The 24,938-nt window shown below is 37.1% G+C and overlaps 1 protein-coding gene across 2 annotated transcripts in view; it reads right to left on the bottom strand.

The window, feature by feature from the left end:
* SLC38A6 (solute carrier family 38 member 6) overlaps positions 1-24,938 on the bottom strand; it is a 35,086-nt gene that overhangs the window by 9,909 nt on the left and 239 nt on the right. Inside the window, exons 1-8 of one of the 2 annotated variants that reach the window (XM_057383854.1) lie at positions 24,697-24,822; positions 24,314-24,435; positions 23,487-23,560; positions 19,348-19,400; positions 16,449-16,488; positions 7,277-7,355; positions 2,906-3,000; positions 2,378-2,436 (exon numbers count right to left, since the gene is read on the bottom strand). In XM_057383854.1, the coding sequence (XP_057239837.1) occupies positions 2,378-2,436; positions 2,906-3,000; positions 7,277-7,355; positions 16,449-16,488; positions 19,348-19,400; positions 23,487-23,560; positions 24,314-24,387 (474 nt within the window). In that variant the 5' untranslated portion in view covers positions 24,388-24,435; positions 24,697-24,822. Of the gene's footprint in view, positions 1-2,377; positions 2,437-2,905; positions 3,001-7,276; positions 7,356-16,448; positions 16,489-19,347; positions 19,401-23,486; positions 23,561-24,313; positions 24,436-24,696; positions 24,823-24,938 lie in introns of those variants that run through there. The other variant, XM_057383853.1, reaches the window with a different exon arrangement.

The following is a 24,938-nucleotide window of genomic DNA, read 5'->3' as shown; positions in this document are numbered from 1 at the left end:
AGATTTAGAAAAACACCATCAGCAAACATTAACACCTTTGTTGAACAAGCTACCAACAATGCTGTCTCCACACACACACAAAAAAATTAAAATCTGTCTTTACGCTTCACCAATATTCAATATAACAAGAGGGGTGAAAATAACAAAAAAAAGTTTAACAATCACAATTTCTTTTCCCTGAGGATTCAAGTCAGGGAAGTATTCAACAATCAGAAACAAAAGTGCTCAGGACCTCACAGAATCTGGCTTTGAATTAATGGTTATACAGACTTGTTTTTCCCCTAGATCAGGTCRTCTCAGTGTTTGCATTATTTTTGCAAGTGAAGACCAGAACCAGTGTATTGGCTTCACAAAAAGAGATACTGAGACACAGAGAGGACATTTGTGACCTGCCCAGGCCCCAGAGCAGAACCCCAGAGCAGAACCCCAAGCAGAATAAAGAATTCTCCAGCCCTTTGCTCAGAGCACTCCCTGACCAGACTGACCAAGTCTCTTTCTGCAGGCTGCAGTAAAATTGTGGCTTGCTGGCAAAAAKCTGAACAGATGTTGTGCACTTGAAAAGGCACAGAATTACTGTATATGCAAAATATAATTATATCACTTCCATATGACTAACACAGTTCTCTTCTGGAACAAATTAAAACATATCTGCCACACAGAAATTAACAGTGTGCAAACTAAAACACCATTTCAACAGCACATATCACCCACTTCAAAGCAATTAGATATGAAACTAAACCACATTTAATGCCTTTGACTTTCAGGGCCTGAACAAGTCCGAGAGAATATTCTGTCAAGAGTAYTGGTTTTCTGGAAATATCTGTAATGGCTTTTAAAAATTTTGACCTCAGTTAGATTTACTGTGGCTGCTGCTTTGCCATTTAACAAGAAAGAGTAAGCACACAAATTTAACTATTTCATAAAAAATCCAGCAGTCTGCACTAGTTCATTAGCACTTTCTACCCACTTTTTTGATAGGGAATCAAAACCAAAATCTAATTTAAATCATCCCAGCTTGGCATGGCTGCACACAAGTCTTGCTTACACATTTGCTTTTTCAGGGACTAAAGCTGTTTTCAAATGCATCCACCCATTACAACAGCTTTCCTCAGAGATCCATACACATTCCATTTGAAATCCAGGAGCTGAACTGGTTTTAAAATCCTTGCAACTTGCTTCAGCCAAAGGCCTGTGTCAGCATTATAGTTAGTGCTTTTTCTTACCTTTTTTTTTCCCCAGTTTTTTTTTTTTTTCTTTTAAAGATAAATTTTAGGCGGGGTCAAAAGTTAAGGTAATTTATAAATATTACAAATGAATTTCCATTAACTCTGGAGAGGCTGTGGCTGCTTCTCAATGTTCAGCTTAAGAAGAAAACTTCCCAAGGTCCTACAAACACTGCAACTCTCCAGGGATACCCTAGGGAGATGTTTTGACAGCTTTGAAGTTTGGTTTTATCACATGGTTTAGTTCCTAATGGATTGCCTTGGTCTCCTGGATGGCATGTTTGTTCAACTTGCCTTCAACTCTGTTTATCCCTTTGTAAAACAGGTATTAAATGCAAGTCAATGCAAGCCAGAATGACATGGCAGAGGGGGAACATTTTTGCCAGGCTCCCAAATAGCATTCAAATAGATGACAGAGTGAGAGTTGCTCAGTTGTACCACATATTACACATGTGCATTAACATACTTTTTCCCTGTAGAAGGAAAAAAAGTGCAATTTCAAGGCACATTTTCCCTTTAGATCTGCCTAGCAGGTCTCACTTTTGATATTTGGAAACATCTACCTCACAGGGGCCTTGAGAGGGTGAACATCAGGGTCAAAAACCCCCATATGGCTCAGAGAAAAGAACTTTTCCTTTTAGCTGGAAAGGAGAATAAGGTCATTGACGTATTAATGAATCTCATAAACTGCCTTAATGAAGTTCTAGTTTTCTTTGCCTTTTTCTGAACTCTGTCACTCCATTATACATGTAAATTTAATTTATTTGGAGTATATTAAATTTTCTTCTGCACTAGTTGCAGTAAGTAATAGAAGTTAAGAAAACAGAATTCCATTCCTCTGCTAGTAGGGAAACAAAAATACATGTGCCAGCTCCCCTTCCTGCACCATCAGCAAAAAAAAAAAATTGTTATATTTACCAGCTCAAAATACAATTATTTTAAATCTTTTCACAGGCTTGGAAGTTCATACACATTTCCAAGTCTCAAATGTACTTTGTCCAAGCAAGCAAATACTGAACTTCAGAAAAACTCTAAATTTCATGTAAAAATTTAAGGGGGGAGGGAAAGACAATTAATTTCAAAACAGGCTTATGAAAACATTCAAACAATAAGGAAAAAAAAAAAAAAAAGCTGTGCAGAGATTTTTAACTTACCACAAGAGTAAAGTACACCGTAAAGAAAAATGATAAACTACTTGTGTAGCCAAGAAAGCCTGTAAAATAACAGTAAAAATAAAAGAGAATTTATAAGGAAAGTGATCCTAATGTACAGCTAAAGCTTTACATTTTAGGCATGTTTTCTATTACAGTGCTTGGTATCTGGGGCTTAGGACTCAGAATAACAACATTCCAACTGCCTGTCACAGATCATTTATGTAGTTTTGTAGGGCAGAATTAGAACTGGCTTACCACTAATGGCATGCTGTAAGTAAATGCAGCTCTTTAATGTTCTGCTGTAAAGATTTTATTTTAGTATTGCAGACAAAATACTACTGCAACCCAAGTAATAGGTTAACTAGGCAGGGCTGGAAGGCAGAACACACTACAACAACTTAAGTAATCACCACACCAGCAGCCCCCCGCCAGTTAAAATAAATAAATAACCCATTAAGGTTTTAAAGTCTTCAACTGTAATTGCTACTAAAGTAGAATAATATTCGCTGCTCTCCTTTAATTACTCACCAATTTTAGGAAGAAGGGCAAGAGGAAAAACAATGCAGACTGAAGTAAGCAGCAGCAGCACTCGCCCATCGAGGTACCACGACCTGTTAGAAAATCTACTTAGGATTGATACAAAGCTCAGGAATGCTATAAATATGATTAACTTAGAGCTGTGATCTTAGACAAAACAATCACTAGGACAAGAAAAGAGTTGATTCATAGTAATGATCAGAGGGAAGGGTATTTCATACCCTACAGATTTCCAGCAGAAGTACTCATATAGGACATGATGTGTATCTAAAACTGGATTACAATGAGCTGTGTATTTACACACCTGAAGAAACAGCAACATCAATTCCCACTCACTGCTGAGCTTCCCTTCTTTGCATATAACCATGAAAGAAGTGAAGGACAGAAGGCATGGAAATTATGCTGATGAAATCTGGTAGAATGTTTATACATAAAACCACAYATATTAAAAAAGCATTGTAGAGGCACATTAAGTCCTCACACATTTAAAATCTGTTTGAAGTACCAAATTCCCGTTGCTGAACTGAGGAAAGCACACATGGATAAGYTGTTAAGTAACAGAAACATCTTGAGGGTGGCTGCCCCGACTTGGCAATAACCATATCCTGTACTGATAAACATCTTGCACATCAGCCTCCGACTTTACCACCTATAAACACCTTGACTTTTGACCTTCCAGTTTATTTAGTCCAGGATATGGTTAGCACCTAATAAACAGGCAGCACCTCAAGTTATCATAAGGAAAGKACCGTAACACCTGCATTAAAGAAGAATAACCAAACAGGTATATTCACTACTCTATACATCATAGACAACCACTGGTATTGTTTGAGAAAAAGATGTCATGTAAGTGAACAGAGAAATTTCAAGGTTGAGGGCATCTTCACTGTATCAAACACAAAGTAACCATTAGGTGACAACATCTTTATTAAAAACAAGTGAAAATACATAATTCTTCAGAAAGTGTATAAGCCTAGGTGTGCTACTGCTACAGCAAAGAAGCAATGTGGCCAAGATAAGCTTCTTGCTGCAGCATTTATTCTTCATGTTGTTACCATTTAACATTCATATATTTTTTAAGTTTTTTCTTGCTTTCCAGTCTGGTGGCTGTTCAGATTATGAGGAACAGCATCATGGCAGAAGGCATAAGGATAATGCACTGTGTGTAAATGTGGGACCTTTGTTTAAGTCTCATGATTCTAAACATGCAGCAAACCCACAGCTGCCAGTGAGGTTCATAAGCTCAGCAGAACATACAGAAAATTATTTTGATTACTTTATGGAAATGAAGAAACATTTGTAGGTGGGGAGAAACAGAGAAGAAAACAGTGGTGTGGAAAAGGAGAAAAAGTAATTTTGTACACTGCTTAATTGTGGAATACCAATTCTTCTTCTTAAAAAGACCTCAAAAAAACTGCAAAGAAGACTATTTACAGGTTATCAAARATGTGTCCATTTTCTGCCTAAACTACTGCTGTAAAAATACACTTATTTTCCAAAGGCAAAATAAATGTTTTGATAGTGCCTTTAAAATCAATCTGATCTGTAAATTTAGTCCTACATGATAAAAGCATTCAAAATATGAAATACAGAATATAAATCTTTGATTCTGCTGGAAAAGCTTTGGCATGCAGATGTTTCTCCTCCCTCCCCCATATTTTAACTAAAAGCAGACATTTATAAATCGCTTTAATTTCATTCCTGAATTCAACAGAACAAGATATTCACATGTTCTAAATTAGGATCTTACTCTCAGTCCATATCAATTATRCAACACACAAGCAAGACAACTTAATTGCATCAATCACATCCTCTGACAGGGTCATTAAATGTTAACAGAGGGCTCACAAATTACAACTTTTTAACGCAATCCTCATTTGAAACTATGTTCATGTCATCAAAACGGTGTGGAATTCTTGTTATGCAGACAGAAACATCTCCACTCAATATTAAAAAGTGTTCATATTGCATGGGTTTGTTTTTAAAAAAGACATGAGGATGTGTTAGACCAGCTCAGAGCCTTTCAAACACACACACACCTGCTAACCTTTATCTATAAAAATAATTTAATGCACAAAACATTCTTTCAATGGGTTTCCCAAATGTAGAGCTCGGGAGGGTTTATGCATATAAAATACTTTCRCAGATAGTTTAACTGACACTTTTGATACATCCTAACTACAGTTAAGATAAATTCTCTACCAAATGAAAGCGTATCAGATTCCATAATAACTCAACAAAAACAGAACAGTTGTGCAACCACATCTGGAAACAAGTTCAGGTCCAGGTAAAGAAGCTGAATTGAACTATTCAGTATTTGTGCCCTATGCATAAATAAGTTGCTGCTTACGCTTGGTATTTGATTACCTATTTTTCTTGAACAATTTCCTACAATTTAAAATGTCTGTTAGTAAAAATGTACATTTAACATCTGCAAAAAATACACAGAAACAAATGATGATGATCTACCACAGCCATYAACATGGCAAAAGAAATTAAACCTAGATGGGGACATGCATGTGTGCCTGTTCCTGGAATAYTGCTTGATCAATGTACTTGAGCAATTTGCTTGGACAAATACTAGAGCAGGGAAAYTGTGTTAAATAAACACTGATTGATGCAAGAACTCCAAATAACAGAGGCAGAAACTGGATGAGACCAGCCTGCCAATCATCTTACCACTGGAGCTGTGGTTAGGATTCCTACGGACAACCTCAGCTCTTTCTAAATGCAAAGCTGAACTTCATTCCCATCTCAAACTGTACTTGCAGCTAAGAAAAAGCGTGGGTGGTGGCAGAGCTGACAGCTCACTGACGATTACAACAGATCAGCTGATTTGTAATAAAAAGTTCAACTGTAACGTGCCTGTGTGTTCACATCCAGGAGGTGTGAGGTAGCACCTGGACAAAGCTGTTGGGAGCATTATCCCACAGGCACTTTAATGAGGAAGCTTTTCACAGTGACTTTTTCAGACAGAACAACCTCTTGAGCAGCATGTGGGACCTCCAGGTTCTACATACAAGGAGTTTTCTTAAGCCCTTTGTTTTCAAAGTGTATCTTTGCTGAAAGAAAAATCACTTAGCATAAGACAAAGCTGACATAGAATTAAAACCAGTAGTAAGAGATGTTAGATGCTAAATTTGGGGCTGGACAGACTGAACACACACGCAGCAGATACAGCAGCAGATCAACAAAATTGTGAATGGAGAGTGAGGCTGAAGCATGAGCTTGAAGGAGAAGGTTACAGCACTCAAATGAAAAGCTGATGACTACCACAGCTGGAGGAGATACATTAGCAGACTAAAAATAACACACACACATATATATATATATATATATATACACATATATATGTACAAAATGTAAGAGTTTAGGAAAAAAAAAAAAAAGAAAACTGACAAAAAACCTTACTAAAACCGTAAGGGCTAAGAGGGAAGAAAGACAGAAAGCAAGATTACAACCACAACTTATTTCTCAAATTCATTATAAAATCCAAAAGTTGTAAGTGACAAAATAGAAAATGAACTGAAGTATTTTAACAAACTGATTTCACATTTAAAATTCACCCACAACATTCAGGAATAATACAATCATCACACAGTCTTGAGACCATTTCACCACATTTCAGTCCAGAGAAAGTTTTGAGCTCAAAACATCTGAAAATAGCAGTTTGGAAAAACAGCCCTAACACAATCCAAGATACACTGTTGTGAATGACAGCAGCACTGGAAGAACTCAAATAAGATATTTCAGTGCTGAAGCTGCAGTGTTTGCCTTAGCACAGGCACAGATTTCTTGCAACAGTTCTGATGGAAATGTGAGTGACACACTCCTTACCAACACTTTTACAGCTCAACTGTGAAAAATAAWTTCTTTACTGGGAGCCAAGTTTAGGAATTTCAAGCCAAGTCTGGAAACCTGGCATTTTTCCCAAGACAAGYCCAATTACTACAGCAAGACAACAAAATATTTCAATATAAATGTCTGCCGTGTTTTGTACTGTGATTTTAAAATATGTGAAGTGATAACATGACAGCAGTGGAAATGTTTCTTCTCCTCTCCCTCCAGTATCTTCCTGCTTCCCCTTTTGAAATTCTACAGAAGGCAGATTCCTGTAGATGGAGTTCTGCCACTGACTTTCAGGTCGTCGGATGGGAAATCGCCATGAGGAAAGAATCACGCTCTGCGTGTGTGCTGCAAAAGACTTGCACTTGCCAAATACATTTCATATTCCAACAACTCATGTAAATGACTATTTTCACATGTGAGATCAGAGGAATGTCAGTACCCATGTCCTTCAGCATGCYTGAAGCCCTCTTTTCTTCAAGAAAAATACAGAATGCACAAAGCATTTTTCCTTACCCGCTCTCGGCTCCAGTCAAAAGCCCCTCAACAGCCCCAGGAAGTTCAGACTTCACAATTAASAGATAGGATGACATGGCTGCAAACAGAAGCAGGACAGATTTAGCAGAGGAACAGCAGCATCTCAGCCAGCACGGCTGGACCGGCGTGGTTATGCCTGGAACATCTCAGCTCTGTGTGAGACACCGTGGCACCAGAACCAGAATTTATTTTCTCATATACTTTCTTTAAAAATAGCTTCAAGTATTGCAGTGATGTCAGCTAATGCCTCCAAAGAGACTGTTACAATGTGAGTCTTGAAACTAGGAAAACATAATCCAAAGGACTAAAATGCAAAACAATATATTATATAGGCCTGAYCTACCTGGGAATACAGACCTACAGGCTAGAAACAGACTACAAGGCTGCAGCCTTCTTCCTCTTTATGAGACATTATGCATGAAGACAGTAMACAATATTTCTTTCTATCAATACAACAGGGTTTTTTAAAGACTCAGTTTTTATAGTTGTTCAACTGCTGTTGCACTAAACAAACCTAAGACAGAATTTTAAACACAAGAATAGGGCTTGAAAGGGCTTTTCATGTGCTGCAAGGTTTGATACCCAGAGCTAAGAGGATTATCAGTGACAGATCCCTGCTTCTCATGATAAATCCATCACCAAGAAGGTCCCAACAATAACATCAAGTACAGGAACTGTGAAACAGAAATTACTAGCTACTCTTGTAGGAGTGTTAACTTGAAATTAAGTGCTTTAATTCTACTCAGCAGAAAACGATGCACACATAGAAATCCAAAAGCTCCTTCACAGCGTCACTTTACTCCTTTACTAAATAAAATGATCAAAGGCTTGAATAAGAGGGTTTTTAAATCCGAATTTGTACTCATCTGATACCTTCATATACCATTCATGTCATGTTTTTATGTAACCAGCAGAGAATTCCTCAGGAAAATTAAGCTTTACAAACWGCTTCAACGAGCATCAAAGCCTACATGAAACGAATTTCCATTCTGCAGCAGCAAGTAATTTTAGTAATATGTCAAAAAAACCTTAGTTACATTCAAGCCCTAACAAAAACTCATCTGTAGTATTCAAATTTTACTGTTCTTTATTTAGTAATTCTTTAGAATTTTACCACAGTGTATTTAGTCATGTTTTAAAATTGAAACATACACTTTGAAACAGTAAAACAGCAAACTTTCATAAGCTGATGTTTGAATACATTTGTGTTGGCTCTTTTATTTAAGGAATACTCTGAATCTTAAAAGATATGTGGACTCAGACACTGGTGTACTATAGCAGTTAATGTTAAATTTTGAGGAAGCTAATGTTGTGTCCATAAAGAAATAGTATTAATTCTATTAATACAAAGTAACATCGACCTACTGCAAGGTTAAATTAAAACCATTTGGTAAGTAACTAAACAAGGAAATACTTCTTCATAATTAAAAGCTCTGTTTTTTTCCAATATTCATGTATATTTAGTGATATGTAGCTGTCGATTATGTGTGCTGAAGTATTTATCTGCTGTTCTGATTTACTCTCCAATAAGAGAATGTAGGTTCAAYCAGAGAAAATTACAGCATGTGTATTTCTAAGTGACTAGAATCTGTAAGTAAATTAACCCTAAAACCTGAAAAGTGTTCAGTTGCAGACAGATGCATGTTTTACTTCAACTTTTAAAAAAACAAAGTGGGGAAGGAGGGAAAGGAAAATTCATCTAAATGACARTTTAACTTTTTTTATCCATGAGCCTAGTCTCCTGTATGATACTTTATAGAAAAGAAGGTCAGAATTTTCATGTATTTATGTCCTTCAGAAAGATTTCAAAACTAGTTCTTTTGCAGTGTCCACTGCAGAAATCTTCAAATTAATTTCCAGATCAGATTTCCTCCAATATGCAATCTGTCACTCTGCCCTTGCATTCCTATTAGCCTCTGGCTAATCACTTGATCACTTATCCTTTGTTGCTTACTCTTTSTTTTTGAGAGGAGTCCTATTTCACTGAATTCCACTCCTAAGGAGGGAGCCAGCCYTGCACCAAGAAACTTGTGCATGCTGAACATTTGTATGCATCTTCTTCCCTCTCTCTGGGCATATGGGAAATAATCTCATATAGTAGGATTTTTTTTCCCCGTTATATTCTCATTTGTTCTTCAAGATGAATAATGAATAATAAACAATTTTATTTATAGCCYGATGCTTAAACAAGACCCGAATCTTGTACATGAATCTGAGCAGGATGCCCATATTTAATACAGTTAAAAAAAGCCAAATCCTTCTTTTAGCTCATTTGCAAACAGTTTTAATTCTCCTCAGGAGAAACCACTCCTTGCAGCTTTATTTGCAATGAAGACACTAACTAACCACTGTGCAAACCTGCAACTCACTACTAGTGACAAATGAACATGGTTTGTTTTTTTAAAGATGAAACTAAAACAAGAAAAACTAAAACAAYATGACAGTCTTTTTCTACTTGAGGAATCAAGAGCATAGAATGTGACACACAAAAAGTCATGTATCCTTTGCTCCAAATAACAATTTGTACCTCACTTCCCTGACGTTCACCACGACCGAAACCACGTCAGGTTGTGTTGTACAAATTAAATGTCAGCTCTCCTTGGCAGCCTTAATGTGCAACGGAAGGAAGAGATTACAGGGCCACGAGACTGAACTGTGACACAAGTGAACACAACAAAGAGCACACCCTCGTGCTCTGATTTATCCCACTTGGAAATACTGACATGAGACACCTACTCAGCTGAGGCTGCAACAATATGGGGATGCCACAAGTGCTGAACTAGAACTACATAAGCAACCTTCATGGAATCACTTCTTAATTTTCAGGTCCTGAATTTGCATGCATTATGTTAGTTTTAGATAATTATCACTATGCACCAAGAGCTACTTGATGGAGACCTATGCATTTCTGAACTTCTCAACAGGCCTTGACATATCAGTATCCAGCAGGAATCAAAATGGTATTAAGTGTATTATTCAGTAGACTTACACTGTGTTGAAAGCAGCAAGAAATTATGCTGTTAAAATACCTATCACTTTCCAATGATCTGAAAACTTGATATTAGCTCTCTAACAAAAAGAAATAAGTTTGTTAAAATATAAAACAGAGTACTTGCTTTTCATTTCCATTAGTACAGTCTGCAGTGCCACCATGAGCTGTGACTCTCTATAAATATACATACCATGCATACATTATTCCAAATGTTGGAATTGCTGTGCTACAATATTGTTTAACACGGAGCATATGTGCCCCTACCTGAAAAAACAGTTCATAGAGAAAAGGTTATGTTTTTAAAATAGTCCCGAAAATATTTCTTCTGGTAACCCAGTCCTAAAATGTGGGTGGCTGGTTAGCATAAAAAAAAGTGAAAATTTTTCTTATCATCCTACCCAAAAAGAGACCAAGTGCTGAAGTCCACAGGAATGATGGCATAGAATGTACAATAAATTTACATGTAAATGTATAATTTATGGTGACAAATCCCTTCAAATCATTTAACAGAAAGGACAAACCAACTCTTCTGGTTAGTTTTTCCTCATCTACCACTGTAGGTGATCATAGAGTCCTATAAAGATGTTTTGCATTTTTAAGCACTGTGCAAAGATGGACACAAGTTCCCCTCAAAACTTCCCACAGGTGATGACAGGGTGCGTAGTGTTTTTAATATTTCCTTTTAGTGGAAGCTTTAAAAAATGTTGGGATAATTTATTTGGTTTTGAATACAAATGTAGAATGGAGTGCATGACAGAAAATTTTATCCTTGTTCATATGGAAAAATTCCAAGAACTGAAACAGGTTGTCAGCTTCTTTCTTGTCTTCATATTATCGACACTCATCCTAATGAACCTCTCTGTTCCTTCACTTCCCTTTTCCTTCTACTTTTAGCTTTTACCTGAATTACTCTAAAACTTACCTATGGCAAGCTTAAAAAACAAAAAGTCCTTCTTATTCAACAGGGAACACAGAGGCAGCAGATTTATTTTTGTAAAACTTCATTATAAGAGTACATTTATGATAAAAGAATAGAAARGTTTCCTACATAGCTCATCACATATTCCATTCTGTAGTACAGTTGCAGGTTAGGATTATTGTTGYTTTGGKTTTTTTTACTATTACTTAAAGCAAGCTTCATATTCTTGACAATACCATACCTTCCAAGAACCATTCACTGCAATAAGAAAACATGGGAGCATGGGTCATCAATTGTTAAATCAGTACAGAAGCTGACAAACCTGCCCTTAATTAAAGCAGCTCTGCACTGGAAATCCTCACTTTGAATCAGTCAGGATAATTAGGCTTTCAGGTCAAAAGTAAACTGCGCTGTGAAAACAAACATTYGAGTTTGTTTGAAAACAGAATTAGATTTCCCATACTTAAAGGAAGCTCAGTAATTTCTTAAGGTATTAAGGATGCAGGTCTCAGCATGTAACACGCTGTATTTTATTTTATTCCTCCATGATTTGCACCATTCATTCATTTTCAAAGTTTCTGGAGCACTGTTCTTGCTGATTACATGAAGTAATCCTGTAAGTCTGAAAAAATATCTGCTTTATTTAAAGTTGAAACGAATCTTGCAAATACGTTTAGAASTAAACTGCAGAATGGATAAACTTGGGTGGTAAGAGAAAAACAAAGAAAAACACAAAAGAAAATAATTTGCAATTAAAACATGCCAAATTAATTGGTAAGAGTCTTTTTCTTAAGTCTGCACCTCTAAGCTGGCACTCACATAAAGCACACATATATGAATTTGCATGGAGGAGAGGTAAATGTTTCATTGTTTACCTCGCAGAAAAACAAAGGGGAGGGGATGTGGAACACAGCAGGACAAGGTTGGAGGCTCCCGAGGCGCCGGGCAGCTCTCCCGGGAAAGCGGCCCAGGCTGTGCGGGGCCGGGCCAGGCCAGCAGAGGGTGGTGCTGCTTTTTTTAAGTATCTGCTTTTCATAGTGGCTATGCCTCTCCACTGACTTCGGGAAGCTTGAAAAACACGAACCACGCGATTGCAAAAACATTTTTAGGGTGTCTTACACTCACAGCAGAGTCTCTGTGCACTGTCTGTAACCCTGACTGTATTAACAAACCCTAAAATGCAGCTCCAGAACAGCATCGCCCACTGGAACGAATCCTGTAGCTTCCAGTCACTGCCTAGAGCCCTCAGGCAGTGCCGCGGATAGAACAGCACTCCAGGGATWTGGAACGAGCTTTTTTCCTCATTACTGATTCTTACACAGAAGGAAAACGCATACCTATGGGGACACCTTAACTCTAAAACATGAAAGAAAAAAATCAAAAGGCACCAGTTATAGTTATTACACTGAATTAAACCGCATTTATATGAGAAAACAAACAATTCTTTGTAAAATTAAGATGGCTGTCTAGAAAGTTTAGTTCCAAAGAGTGACTGCAATGACCACCTGGGTACAAGCCAAGGCAGGTTATCTGAAGAAACTGAAAAAAAMMAAAAACATTACAATCGCTCATCGCACAGACACCACCTTAAGCTACATGGTGGTTCTGCCAGTTCTACTGCAGCACTTAAGCTAATAAAATTTTAAATAATTTAACTCCTGCTCTCAGCAGTTTGGACTGAGGTTTGTGTGCATCACAGGCACCAGGACCTCTGGGCCCAGCCCTGTCTCAGSCAGCAGTGACCTTCAGCTGATGGCAGCCCCAGCCCTGGGAAGCACGCTGGATAACTCCGCATGCTTCCTGCTAGACCTCAGCGCTGGGGATTTGTTAGTGTTGGCAACGGGCTGAGAGCGGCTCTTGTGCAATACTTTATTGTGTTTGTCTCCATTTTTCCACCAGCCTTGCTAAAAATCAGCCCTTCTCTAACTTTATTACACATGCTTTAGGAGTCCTGAAGATTTTTCTCTCAGGCACACAGCTGTGGATTGTCCTCATTTTCAGTCACATCCACAGAGAGAACAATTCTAGAAAGAGAAATGACTTTCCTTGCTTCTCCCTTCTTCAGAAAGCACCTAGAAAGCTCACAAAACTTCCCTGGAAGAGAATGGGAAGGGCTGTGGGATTCCCAAAGCCATGACTTTGGCCCACTCTGCCTCATCCATCACTTCCTAGAAGCACAACACGATTAAAACAATAGCAGGGACTCCATCCAAGCCCTGTTGCTCCCTGGCAAGGATGGCATGAAAAGCCAGCATAGCCATGGAACTCAGCATTTCTGATAGCAGCCTCCTTCTCTCCTTGCATGCCTCAAGGCCTACAATTCCCCAAGGGCTCTCTCCCTTCTTCAAGGGTGCCTGATGTGATCTGGAGCCCTTCAAGATCCTCTTCTGCCAATGAGGTGGGAAATAAGCATTGGGAAAAGCACTCCACAGAAAAATGTGGGTGACAGGGAAGGGCTGGGAGGAGAGGATGAACAAACTTTTAACCACCTGGGAGGTGCAAGTTGACAGTTCCCTTTCTCATGTGCACTTTGCACCCACACACACCAACCAGCCCTTACAAGAACAAAGCAGATCACATGAAACTAAGCACTGGTGGTTTACAATAAAGAGGTGCTGGATTGGGTCAACAAACTGAGAAATGGAATATAAAAATTAGTAGCACTGGCCATCCCATTCAACCTTGGTCTGATCTCATAAACAAATACCTATATTGAAAGAACAAGAACATACCGATTACGAGGAAAGCAAAGCCAATGTTCTCCAAGTTTAGTTACTCTAAGCTCTACATATTCTACAAAGTCTTTCGAGTTATGACATTAAAATTACTTCAATTTCCATTTGGATATTGAAAAGTTAACTCACTATCCTATTAACTAACTACCTACTCCTATTACYAACTAACTTAGTTAATCTTGATACTTTAAGGGATTTTGGTTTTTTATTTGTGTTACTTGGAATAATTAAATGTTTTTCAAGGGTCAACTAAAAATCTGCAGAAAAARCTAAACACTCGTGTTAGAGATGCATGTTAAAATTCCTTCTTCTAACCTTTTTAAATTCCAAATTTGACCAATCAGTGCTTTCCTGCAGATGTACAAAAAATGTTTATATTTTTCCTTGGGTATCCTGGTAATTTAAAAAGTCAATTGCCCTATCTACACAAATCCCTAAGTGWATGCAATTAGAATGTCAAATTTGAATTTGCACATTAAGCCTTCTTTTTTAAAAAAAAGGACAAATTGGAAAGCATAACTATTCAAATTATCACTAAAACGTTTTCTCTCCACCACAAATTAATGTAAATCACTTCTGCACTTAGACTATTTTTAGAAGGGATCAGAGCAGACTTTAAAAAAAGCCCAGACTAGATGCAGATAGTGACAATAACCCTGGTAAWGTTGCTTAATCACAAGCCATCTTTCATTATCTCATGCTCTCTAATCACTTCTGAAATAAGATACCATATGATGCAACATGCCCAGGTCTGATGATGGAAGAGGTAACAGAAAACAWTTTTATTTTTAGCCTTCCTCTGAAATCAAAGATGTTGACAGAGTCTGGATATCTGCCCAACAGGCACTGTGTTGCTGGTTCCTTCAGCCAGGCAGAAAAACAAAAAGAGGAGAACACTACAAACCAGCAGAGCCCAGGTTTTACACTTAATCCCAGCATGGACCCCATTYGGGACAAACTACACTCCACAGTTASACCACACCCATTTAAAATATGCAGAAGGAGCAGAAARACAAGAAAAATTCTGTTCTTTCCATGCAGTTCTTTTAAGAGTAAAGGCTGTGTGAGTAGTCAAGAGAACTCTTCATCTCTTCTTATTTTTTTGTAGGAGTCTGTCAACCTGCAGTAGAGTCACCTTCAGAGCTGGTTCCTGACACAGGGCTGACCCGGACTGCAGCATCCAGCACGCCCTGATTTGAGRCTCCAGAGTTACTGAGCTGAATTTTATTAAAAATGACACAGAGAAGCTTATAAACTGTGATGAGGAAGAAATGAGAGTCATATTTCTTTTGACCACAGAGTCTTGTGTATGATCCCAGAATCTCCAGAACCTGCACTGTGTATCCCTCCTTCTCTTGTACTGTTTATTTAGAGGTCCACTCAAATGRGAAAGGAAATTAAAAGATTTGTTCATTGCTACAGAATATCCTCCAAAATCTGTATGAATAAATAGTCCTTAATCTYGGAATTGCTGTGGTCACTCCTGCATAAAATTAATGCTTCGATTTTTATAGCCATTTCAGTTGGGCACCTTTTATTATATTGAAACTTTTAGTGYAAGAAAATATTCCAAGTTTATCATGAAAGCACAGTTACCTGTCTAGTCTAGGTGTCTAAACAGTGACAAAGATCAGCAATCATTGAATTGTCTGGATTTGACAGGTAATCCTAAAGGAAACAAGAACAGCACTGGAATGCTGTTTCCTTCTGTTGATGTACATGAACACAAGTATCTTCTTGGTGGTAGAGAACAGAGGACGGAGCTTTCAGATAATTCCCACATTTCAAAGAAAGCATCCAAAACATTAACAAACAAAAAAAATTAAAATTGTTTTGTTAGACTTAAAATTGTGCCGTCTACTTTCAGACAGATAATTTCTAAATACTTAGTGACTCTCAAGCATGTGAGCATACCTGAATAAGAGTTCAAGTACAAAGACAGGGAGTATTATTTTATTATGCCATGCACCAAGGAAGATAAAATAAGGACAATGTAAGCAGACAGCTCACATGATGTAAGTCAGGAAGATAAACAACTCCCCCAAAAACAAGCTATTGAGCTAACAAAAAGTAAGCTCCCATTAATGCAGAACATATGAAACATCATGGCTAAGTAAACATTCACTTGCTGCTTAAATCACTAAAATGCCTAAACAGGTTCCAACAGCAAAACCCAAAACACACGACCTGATAAAATGCAGCTACCAGATACAAATGTACAGGACAGCAGCGAGGAGATGCTGCTCCCTCAGCCCCTTCCAATTAGCAGTGTAGCTCTAAAGAATGTGCTCCACATCCTGGGATGCAGCAACAGAATTCCCCCATCTATCCCACARCTACAGCCCTTCTGCTCAGCACGATCACAAAAGCCTTCCCTTAAATTTTCTGTCCTTTTAATCAGTTTCTTAACAACACTTTAATTATTGCCTTTGGTGTTTGTGGAGCTTTGAAGCCTGTAGAGGTTATATTCCACACAGTTAATATTGAGCATATGAAGTCTCTTACCTCCAATATTCTGGATAATTATTGTAGTTGCAACAAGGACCTATAAAAAAATTGATTTCTTTAGAAAGGGTAAGGATAACTAAAACCATATGTGTATAGCAGGCATAAACCACATGTGTATTATCTTAAATAGACCAGATGTAGCAGTGATAACTAGTCCTGAAAGGAAGAGCATCTTCTCCATAGTGAAGAGTTTAACACATGGAAACCAGCACCATCTAAAATGAAMATGGAAGCAAAAAAATCTCTCTGAAAATATCACATTTTCATTCTGAGACAAAGCAAGAGTAGTTACACAGTAAAGCCTGTTCTGCAGAAGATAAGGTTTTTATAAATCACTGAAAACATAAGTGCATTATAACYGGTATCAGGTGAATACAAATGAAAATGATCATTTACTTCTGAAAAGACAGACAGCAGAGATTTGTACAAGCTCAAGTGTACTTCCCTACTTTTGAATATTTCTAACTGTCAGGAATGTCTGTTTTTTTAAACTTGTCAACCAGAGATAGACTTTTCTTTAGTATTTGTGATTATTCATACTGGACTGATACAGAAGCAGAAATTATCACAAGCTAYTAAAATACTTGTCTGAATAAAAAAAAAATTAACTTCCAAGTGAAAAAAACTGGAAGTGACTATAAAATTTTCCTAGTGTTTTCTTTTGAGTTCAATTCTAAGATACCACGATCATCTAGTACAGGTTTTCTTTTTACCCACTGCTCTTCTTGGTGTAGGACATTYCTAAATGAATGATGCCATTAAGTCAACTTGGGAAAAAAATAAGCTACAGTAATGAGAAGAAGTACAAATTTGGTTTTTGGAAAAAAAAAATCATTTCAGATCTTACATTAATTAAAAGTTAGTTCAAAATTCATCAAAGGAAAGAAGAAAAAAAATATGGTATCTTGGAATTTGCCATAGATGGAAACAAACAGTTCACACCYTTGGAAAGCAAGAATCAGCAGTCTTCCAACAACAGAGAATTTCCATTCTGACAAATCTCAGAAMAATACATTTGAAAGGAAATCATYATAAGGCTGAGTAAYTACTCTTCAAGTGTAGTTAACCAATAGTTACTGTTAAACCAAGCTGCCAGTTSAAGCAAGGTTCTACCCTGGCCTGGCTGTATCATCCCCTATGTGTGAGAGAGAAGTACTACTTCAGAAAAAAAAAATTTAAAAAAAAGTTATCTGTGCATGACTAAAGTAAGAAGTGTTCAGGGACAGATGAGAATTTTGAATGGTTGTGATGAACCAGAAAAGCCTAAAAATCAACAAGATTGGTTAAAACAAGGCATTTAGGAAGCAGATCTCAAATACATGACTTAAGAGTTACTGGATTGCAAAGAAAAAACTGTGAGATAACACAGTCAGAAGCAGTAAAGCTTGTTTGGCAGACAAGTCTTAAGAAAAGTGTATAAATATCAAAGATGCTTCAAGAGACAAAGATAACTGTTCAGAAAACACCAGTTYGCTGGGAAAGCTTGGTGAACTTTGATTAATTATTTCATTTAAAGAACAGCTCTCCAACCTAGAAATAACTCCAGTGCTCTTCATGCACACTAAAAATAAAAGGCCAAATAATTTTCAGCACAAATTACTTAAACTGAAAATTATGAAAAAGTATATTAAGAATTTTTAAAAAAACAAACAAAAACATGCTGASTACAATGTGAAGCTGCAAAATCTCCTTCACTGAAGGTTTTAAATAACAGATTAGACAAACATCTGCCAAGAATGGTTTATGTATGTTCAGCCCTAAAACCATGACAAGGGCAATGGCAGAGTTAACTCACACTTTAGTTTTTCCTTAGGCTCTAAATTTCTATGAATTTTTCAAGAAATGGCTTATGGTTAACGTGTATAGAACAGCTCCTGTAAAAAAAACCCTGTATCTTACACCTTGCTCTTATTATCTCTCGAGGTTGATCACTTCTTAATTTGATCAATAAATATTGATCATCAGACTAGACTCATCTGCTTATYAATGCTAATGGCAGTCTTACAAATTTCTGACAGCTCAGGTTTCATTCTCAGTGACATTAAGACATAAGAAACCAGACTCTAGTCTGTTGAGGCAAACTAATTTWAAAAAATTTGCATCGTTTCAGTAAAACATTAAAATCACACTTGTGTGAGGTAAAACCTGCTTTCAGTTAGGTGTAACCAGAACACAGAGCACAGAATTCATAACATTAAATGTGTAGYATTCACAGGCAGTATTTCCTGTGCAACCACTGTTACTAGGAAACATGGTCTATTAGGAGAAAGAGATTCAGTACACACTACAAAAAAAATGTAACTAACATTTTTATTACTCTCATACCAAAAGTTTAGGTTTTGTTTGTTTGGGTTTTTTTGTTGTTTTGTTTTTGGTTTTTTTAAAATCATGAGATAACAAGTAAGAAACATTCATGTGAACAGCTTATTAAGCGAAAAGGAAACAAGTAATATCCATTAAATACACTCTTAGTTGTTCCTTAGTTGTGAAAACAACAGGAAAGGCCATCCCTTATCTTAGATCCATATTAAATGCTGAAACAACAGCACTCTACAGCAGAGGTAGGACGGTATCAAACCTGACCCTGAGTGCTAAGTCAACATGACAACAATGCCAGTGAGCAGACTGGACAACTAAAAATTAACACACTGACAGGAAAGCAGCAAAAMATCTTACATTTAAGGAGTATCCATTTGACATTTAACTAAACTTGGGCTTCCACACACAAACTGAAACCTAGTGAAAAGTTTCAGATCTGTTTCAGGCTGAAAGATTTTTTTCAACATACTAGGATGTCAGTAATTATACTACTTATTTAATTTATGTCTCTTTACTATACAAAGAACGGTTGCATATCAGACCAAGAAGAATAAGAGAGGTAAAAATGWATACTCACCTTTCCAGCTGATCCAAATGCAAACAGGCCAAGGTCTTCATAAGAAGTGACAGCTGTTGGTAAGGGGGAAAAAAAGCTAAAATATTTCTAACTTGAAAAGTTTGAAAACTCTACTTTTAGTGCTTTTTTACACCTTTAAATGAACATAATTCAGAATTAAATAAATATTTAATAGTATTTTTTATTTACAAAATAGCTTTTATATACACCTCTATTCCTGCTACAAAACACAGCTTTATGCTCAAACATTCAGACTCTCCAGCGACTCAATTCAGTATTTACAGTAGCAATATTTAAAATATAATAGCAATACACTAATGGCAAATTGCCTTCTCCCAAAGATTTTCTCTGTTGGTGAACTGTGGAATTAGCATCAACAATTAGCGATATTTGTGCATGTTATTTCTTAAAACAGCAGGTTTTTACTAAAATTGACAATGGAAGATACATTTTCACCTTTCTACAAATATAAACAACACCATCTTTCCAGCTTTTAAAAACKAGGTACTATCTATTTTCAAGAGAGYTGAAGGTAAACATCTTCTTTGGTTGAAATCTATCATTACAAAACCCAAAACAAAAGCCAAAGCAAAACAAAAATCCTGCCCTTRCCTGCACCCAACTTATATAATTACATTAAAACAGCCTGTGGTTTCCTGCATAATTTTGCTGGGTTTTAGCTGAAGCTCACTTCTATTATCATTGGTAACTCAAAACAATCCTTTCTCAGAGAGAAGGAAGTCATATTAAAGCCTTTCATTGTTACTCTGTGTTTTGTCATTAGAAACTAACTCATGCGGTATCAAAAAATTGAAGTTTTCTGAGAAATACCASTCACTTTCTTGGGATATAATAAAACAGCTGTGAATGCCTCAGAGAGTAAAATTAATCCCAAACCCACATAACGTTATTGTCACAACACTTGATTTCTCTTCTTAGGTTCTGTCTGGAACAACACTGCTCCTGCTTCTGTCACATCTTAATTTAGGGCCCAGCTTTGCAAGCTGAGCTGCTGGGGCTGCCTTTCACACCTGAGTGAAGTCCCATTCACCGAAGTAAATGACACAAGACATGGGAGACACAGGCACTTCACAGAGATCAGATGACAGGACTGGAGCCTCAGACTTGCCCAAGCTTAGGTGGTTTTATTTCACTGAAGTTCTGCACACAGTCAGACCAATGCTCCAGAGGGGAAAAAAACAAAACAAAACTAAAACCAAAAAAAGAGACAAATCCCAAACCCAAAAAACCTTCATTAATTTTCTCAAGGGCAATATTTCACATTCTGCTTTACTACCGACACCAACACACTATGACAATATAAATGAAATAACAATATTAAATGAGCAAGAGTCAGCTCTCAGCATAAACCTGAACTGTCTCTAACAGATATAATGAAACAAAAAATATGTCTTACTAGATTTTACCCTGTATTTTTCTTAATTTCTATTTATAAAGCAGTTGATTATGAGAAAATTGTATTTTAGATGGCCATCTCTAATAGCACGGTCTATTAGGAGAAAGAAAAGAAAAATCAGTAAAATGTTAAACTTGTTTAAAAGCAAGTTGYTATTACATGGTAACAAATGTACAGCACACATGTATGAGAAGCTATCAGCAAAGAAAACAAAATTCTCCACACAATTCCAAAAGAGTAATATGAAACCTTAGAGTATTTTCTGTAGTAATTGTTTCTGTAATCCATTTAGTCTTGTGAGAACACTGGGAATCCCTATTACTTGATCACATTACTTCAGTAATTTCAAGAATACATGGAGCAAAATATTAAACCGAATTTATATACAGAATTTCTGTGTGATTTGCTTAATTTTTATCCTGTTATTAACAGTYCATGGAAATCCCTTTAAATGTGAAGGGAAATTGCCAAGTATAGTACCAGCAGTATTTGTGACTAACTCCTAAAATGAAAAGAAAAAAACAGCCACAAAACTTCAAAGTAGATCCCACTTAAACTGCCAATTCCTCTGCTTTACAGAGCTTAGTTTTTATCAGCCCAAAACAACACAGGTCATACTGAATTAATACTAGGAGAAAACACTGACTACACTAATCCCAGTCCAACACTTGACACTTGGGAATATTTTTTTAACTAAACCTTTTGGTCTACACAAATCACTTGATTTTTTCAAAGTCTAGACCAACATCACTGAGTAACTGAAGATACTTCTTTATTTTTAAACAGCAACTAAAATGCCTGTGCTTAATAAATCCTGGCCTYTGTTTAAAATGGAATTAGTATTAGTGCCTCCTTTTCAGAAGGTATTTTGTAAGTCAGGTCTTTCCTAAATAATAGTTTACAAATCCTTTCAACAGTTTCTCTTCACTGCCCTTTAAGCTTTTCTAGCTMATTTTTAATATAAGAATACTAAGAATTCCTTCCAATTTGTTGCCATGGATTAAGTTTAATACTGTAACACTATTTACAAATTAATATAGATTTTATATAAGAAAAAGTTTAATTACCTACTTTGGAGTCAAACATGTACAGTGATTTTTACTTTGCTAAGGTACAACAGGTCGTATTTCCCACTTTAAAGACAGTATGCCAAGGAAGAATTTGGAATGCTAGCTAACATTTAATTACTTCAATAGCTGACAGGAATTATAGGAAATATGATCTCAAATCAATCTTATTTAAAAAAAAAAAATCAAAACACTGAAGGTCATAAATCCAGCAAACTTATCCAGACAYAGCTGTGGTGCAAGTCCTACCTGTCAGCATTAGGTGATAACGGATTATTAGTTACAGATAAGAGAAATATTTCATCCTGCCACTTCAGTGCTGTTCCCTGCTTTCAGCATTTCAAAAACGCTTTCTGGAAGTGGACTGCTGCCTTTGGACAAGAATTGAGTGGTTAAACCATTCTTGCATCTTAGGTCTCTAAGTTCGTATCATGCAAACCCTTCTTACTTCAATAAACTTTAATCCTTAGTTTTCCCTCTCATCATTTTTTTGCAAGAACTTCTTTAATGATTTTTTTTACTAGACAACAGCTTAATACCCTTAAAATACCCAACTTTTCAGCCTGAAGTAAGACGTAAAAAAAGCCATTATAATTTACCTCAAGTATCCCCTTTTTTTGCTTCTCATATATCTCTCTAGCTACTTGTTTCAGGTTCTGATTMCTTTCTAATAAGCAGTGCTCAAAAAGGAGAAAAGAATTACCAAAGACTTAATCCCAAATCATCAAGCAGCTAACAATATCAACCATAAAAATAACCCTACCTCTGAGGGATGTTTTTTAAGAATGTATGAAGATCACTCAACAGGTGGGGACAGGAGCAGCAGATCTAAGAAGAATCAGGAAGCGATGATCTGAGAGACCAAAGGCAGCTAAAGAAAACAAAGCCAAGGAGGAAAGAGGCAGAAGCTTTCTCCCACCACCTTTGAAAAGAGAGGAAAACAGATGAGAGGGAAACAATAAGCAGGGAGACTTCCTGCTGTAACATGATCTTTGTGTATGTGAAGTCAAGGAACAACTCAGTTGTTTCAATAACAATTGAAAGAAGCAGGAATTAAAACACAGACAGATTAAATTGCAGGTATTAGAATGTATTGTTAGAACTGTATCAAAGCAGTTTCCAAGGGCTGCAATATGACTTCTCCTTCAGCATTAAAAAAGCTCTATAATATGCATCTGTAAGGTACCACGAGAATAATGATAATCCAGTATGATTAAAAAATCTAGAAGGTATCCATTTCAAACCATGGAGAACATATATATACTACTCCTAGGAGAATGAAAGATTGYTATTTTATTGCCCTAAGCATTCACTGAAAGCAAAGGCACACACTGAAGTAGTGAGGTTCAACCAGCACCAAAATAATTTTGCAACAGAAATACAGAATCTCTCTGGAAAGAGAGGCATTTTGAAAAAAAAAAAAATCAAAAAAACCCCAGAAACTGGACAGTTTGGCATTGGCTTTGCATTTTGACTCAAAATCATATAAATCATATTTTTATATGGCAAATATTAATAGTTAAAAATTAAGTAAGTCAACATCTGTGAATCAGACAACTGTTAACATGATGTTAACTGCAATCATTATACTGGCTCATAGATAGAGCTGAGCAAATATTTCAGAGCTCACTGTTAGATAAATCCTTTTCACTTACCAGTCTGAGTGCACATACTGAGCAGAAGAAACACAGAGTAAGAAGCAAGGCTGGCAACAATCAGCAGCAAGATACTGAAAACCACAAAATATTCACAATTAAAGCACTTTCACAGTACAGTGCACTTTCCAGCCTTAAGAATGCTACTTTTGCAAGAATTAAGCTACCACAAGACAAGATTTCCTCATTTTATGGCTTGTTTCTGCTGACTATGGTTCACGTGGTCTCTCTTCTTCCCAAAACTTGCCAAGTTGCCCTGATCTGTACATTTTTCACCAATATCCCATACCATACCAAGTAAATCCTGGTGTATGTATGACAAAATGGACATAACCATGGCAATTTGTGTGCACATATACCCAAATATACATCTTCCAGTGAAGTGAAACCAGTGCTTAGGAAATGGTCAGAGTGACAATTCCAGTGACTTTGGCCCCATTAGCAACAGGTCAGCACTTGCAATAAGCAAAAGTGCAAACAAAAGCACTAATTCAGTTTTCAACCATGTATCCATCCTATTCCACAAAGCCCAGTCCTGGAACTAAAGGAGATAACAGTTTTGAAAGGCAAGTATCAATCTATCAGGAATAATGGCCAAGAAATTGCCACCATGTGGCAATTTAATGCAACATCTAAGCAGGATTTATGTTAGGCCATACTGAATGACTAAATCAGAAAGGGGAAGATCTCAATCAACAATTCTGAAAAGCACAACCTACTTATTTCTTCCTCAGATTTGCACAGGAGTCTCAGTAATCAAGTTTTGTTCTATTTACAACTGCAAGCCGAGTTTAAAAAATGAGTGTATGCAAAAACTGAAAACTTACCTAAACCCCAAGATCCCTGTGTTGGCCATAGCATAGGATAAGCCAAGTATCCCACTGCCCATGATTGCATTCATTAARTTAAATACTGAGAAAGCAAAGGAAGAACCACGACTTGAGGAACTCTGCGAAAGGGCACAAAAAAAAAAAAAAGTACTATTAGTGGAAGAGGCGTTTTGATCTGTCCTAGAAGGATATACAAGGAAAGGGGCAAGATCAACTTTTCCCTCCTTAATCTAAATCAGAAAATCTCATTTGTTATTCTAAAACCACGCAAAGCCTTGTGCACACACGACAACACGATGCCGCCCCGTAAGCATCTCATGACGCCCACAACCTTTGAGCACACTGAAAGCAGAGCGCAAAACGAGTACAGCAAGAATTACAGTTCGGAGCTGGCTCTCCCTGCGTGCTCACAACAGCGGCGAGGGCACATAACAGCATTTCCAAGAGCTCAGTAAGCAGGGAATCGAAGGGATCAGGAGCAGCGCTGGGACCAGAGGCTCATTCCCCTCCCTCCAGGTGACTCCCCTCTCCCGGTGCCGTCACGCCGGAGCCGCCCCTCACAGCCCCGTCCCGCCCGACCTTTGAGCCCGCGCTCCCCGMGCTTCTCCTCAGCACCCAGCGC

Source organism: Malurus melanocephalus, unplaced genomic scaffold, assembly GCF_030028575.1.
Source record: "Malurus melanocephalus ecotype Western Australia unplaced genomic scaffold, MMel_1.1 scaffold_667, whole genome shotgun sequence".
NCBI classification, from domain to species: domain Eukaryota; kingdom Metazoa; phylum Chordata; class Aves; order Passeriformes; family Maluridae; genus Malurus; species Malurus melanocephalus.
Note: the sequence above shows the minus strand (reverse complement) of the source record. Positions and strands in the feature narration are given on the sequence as shown.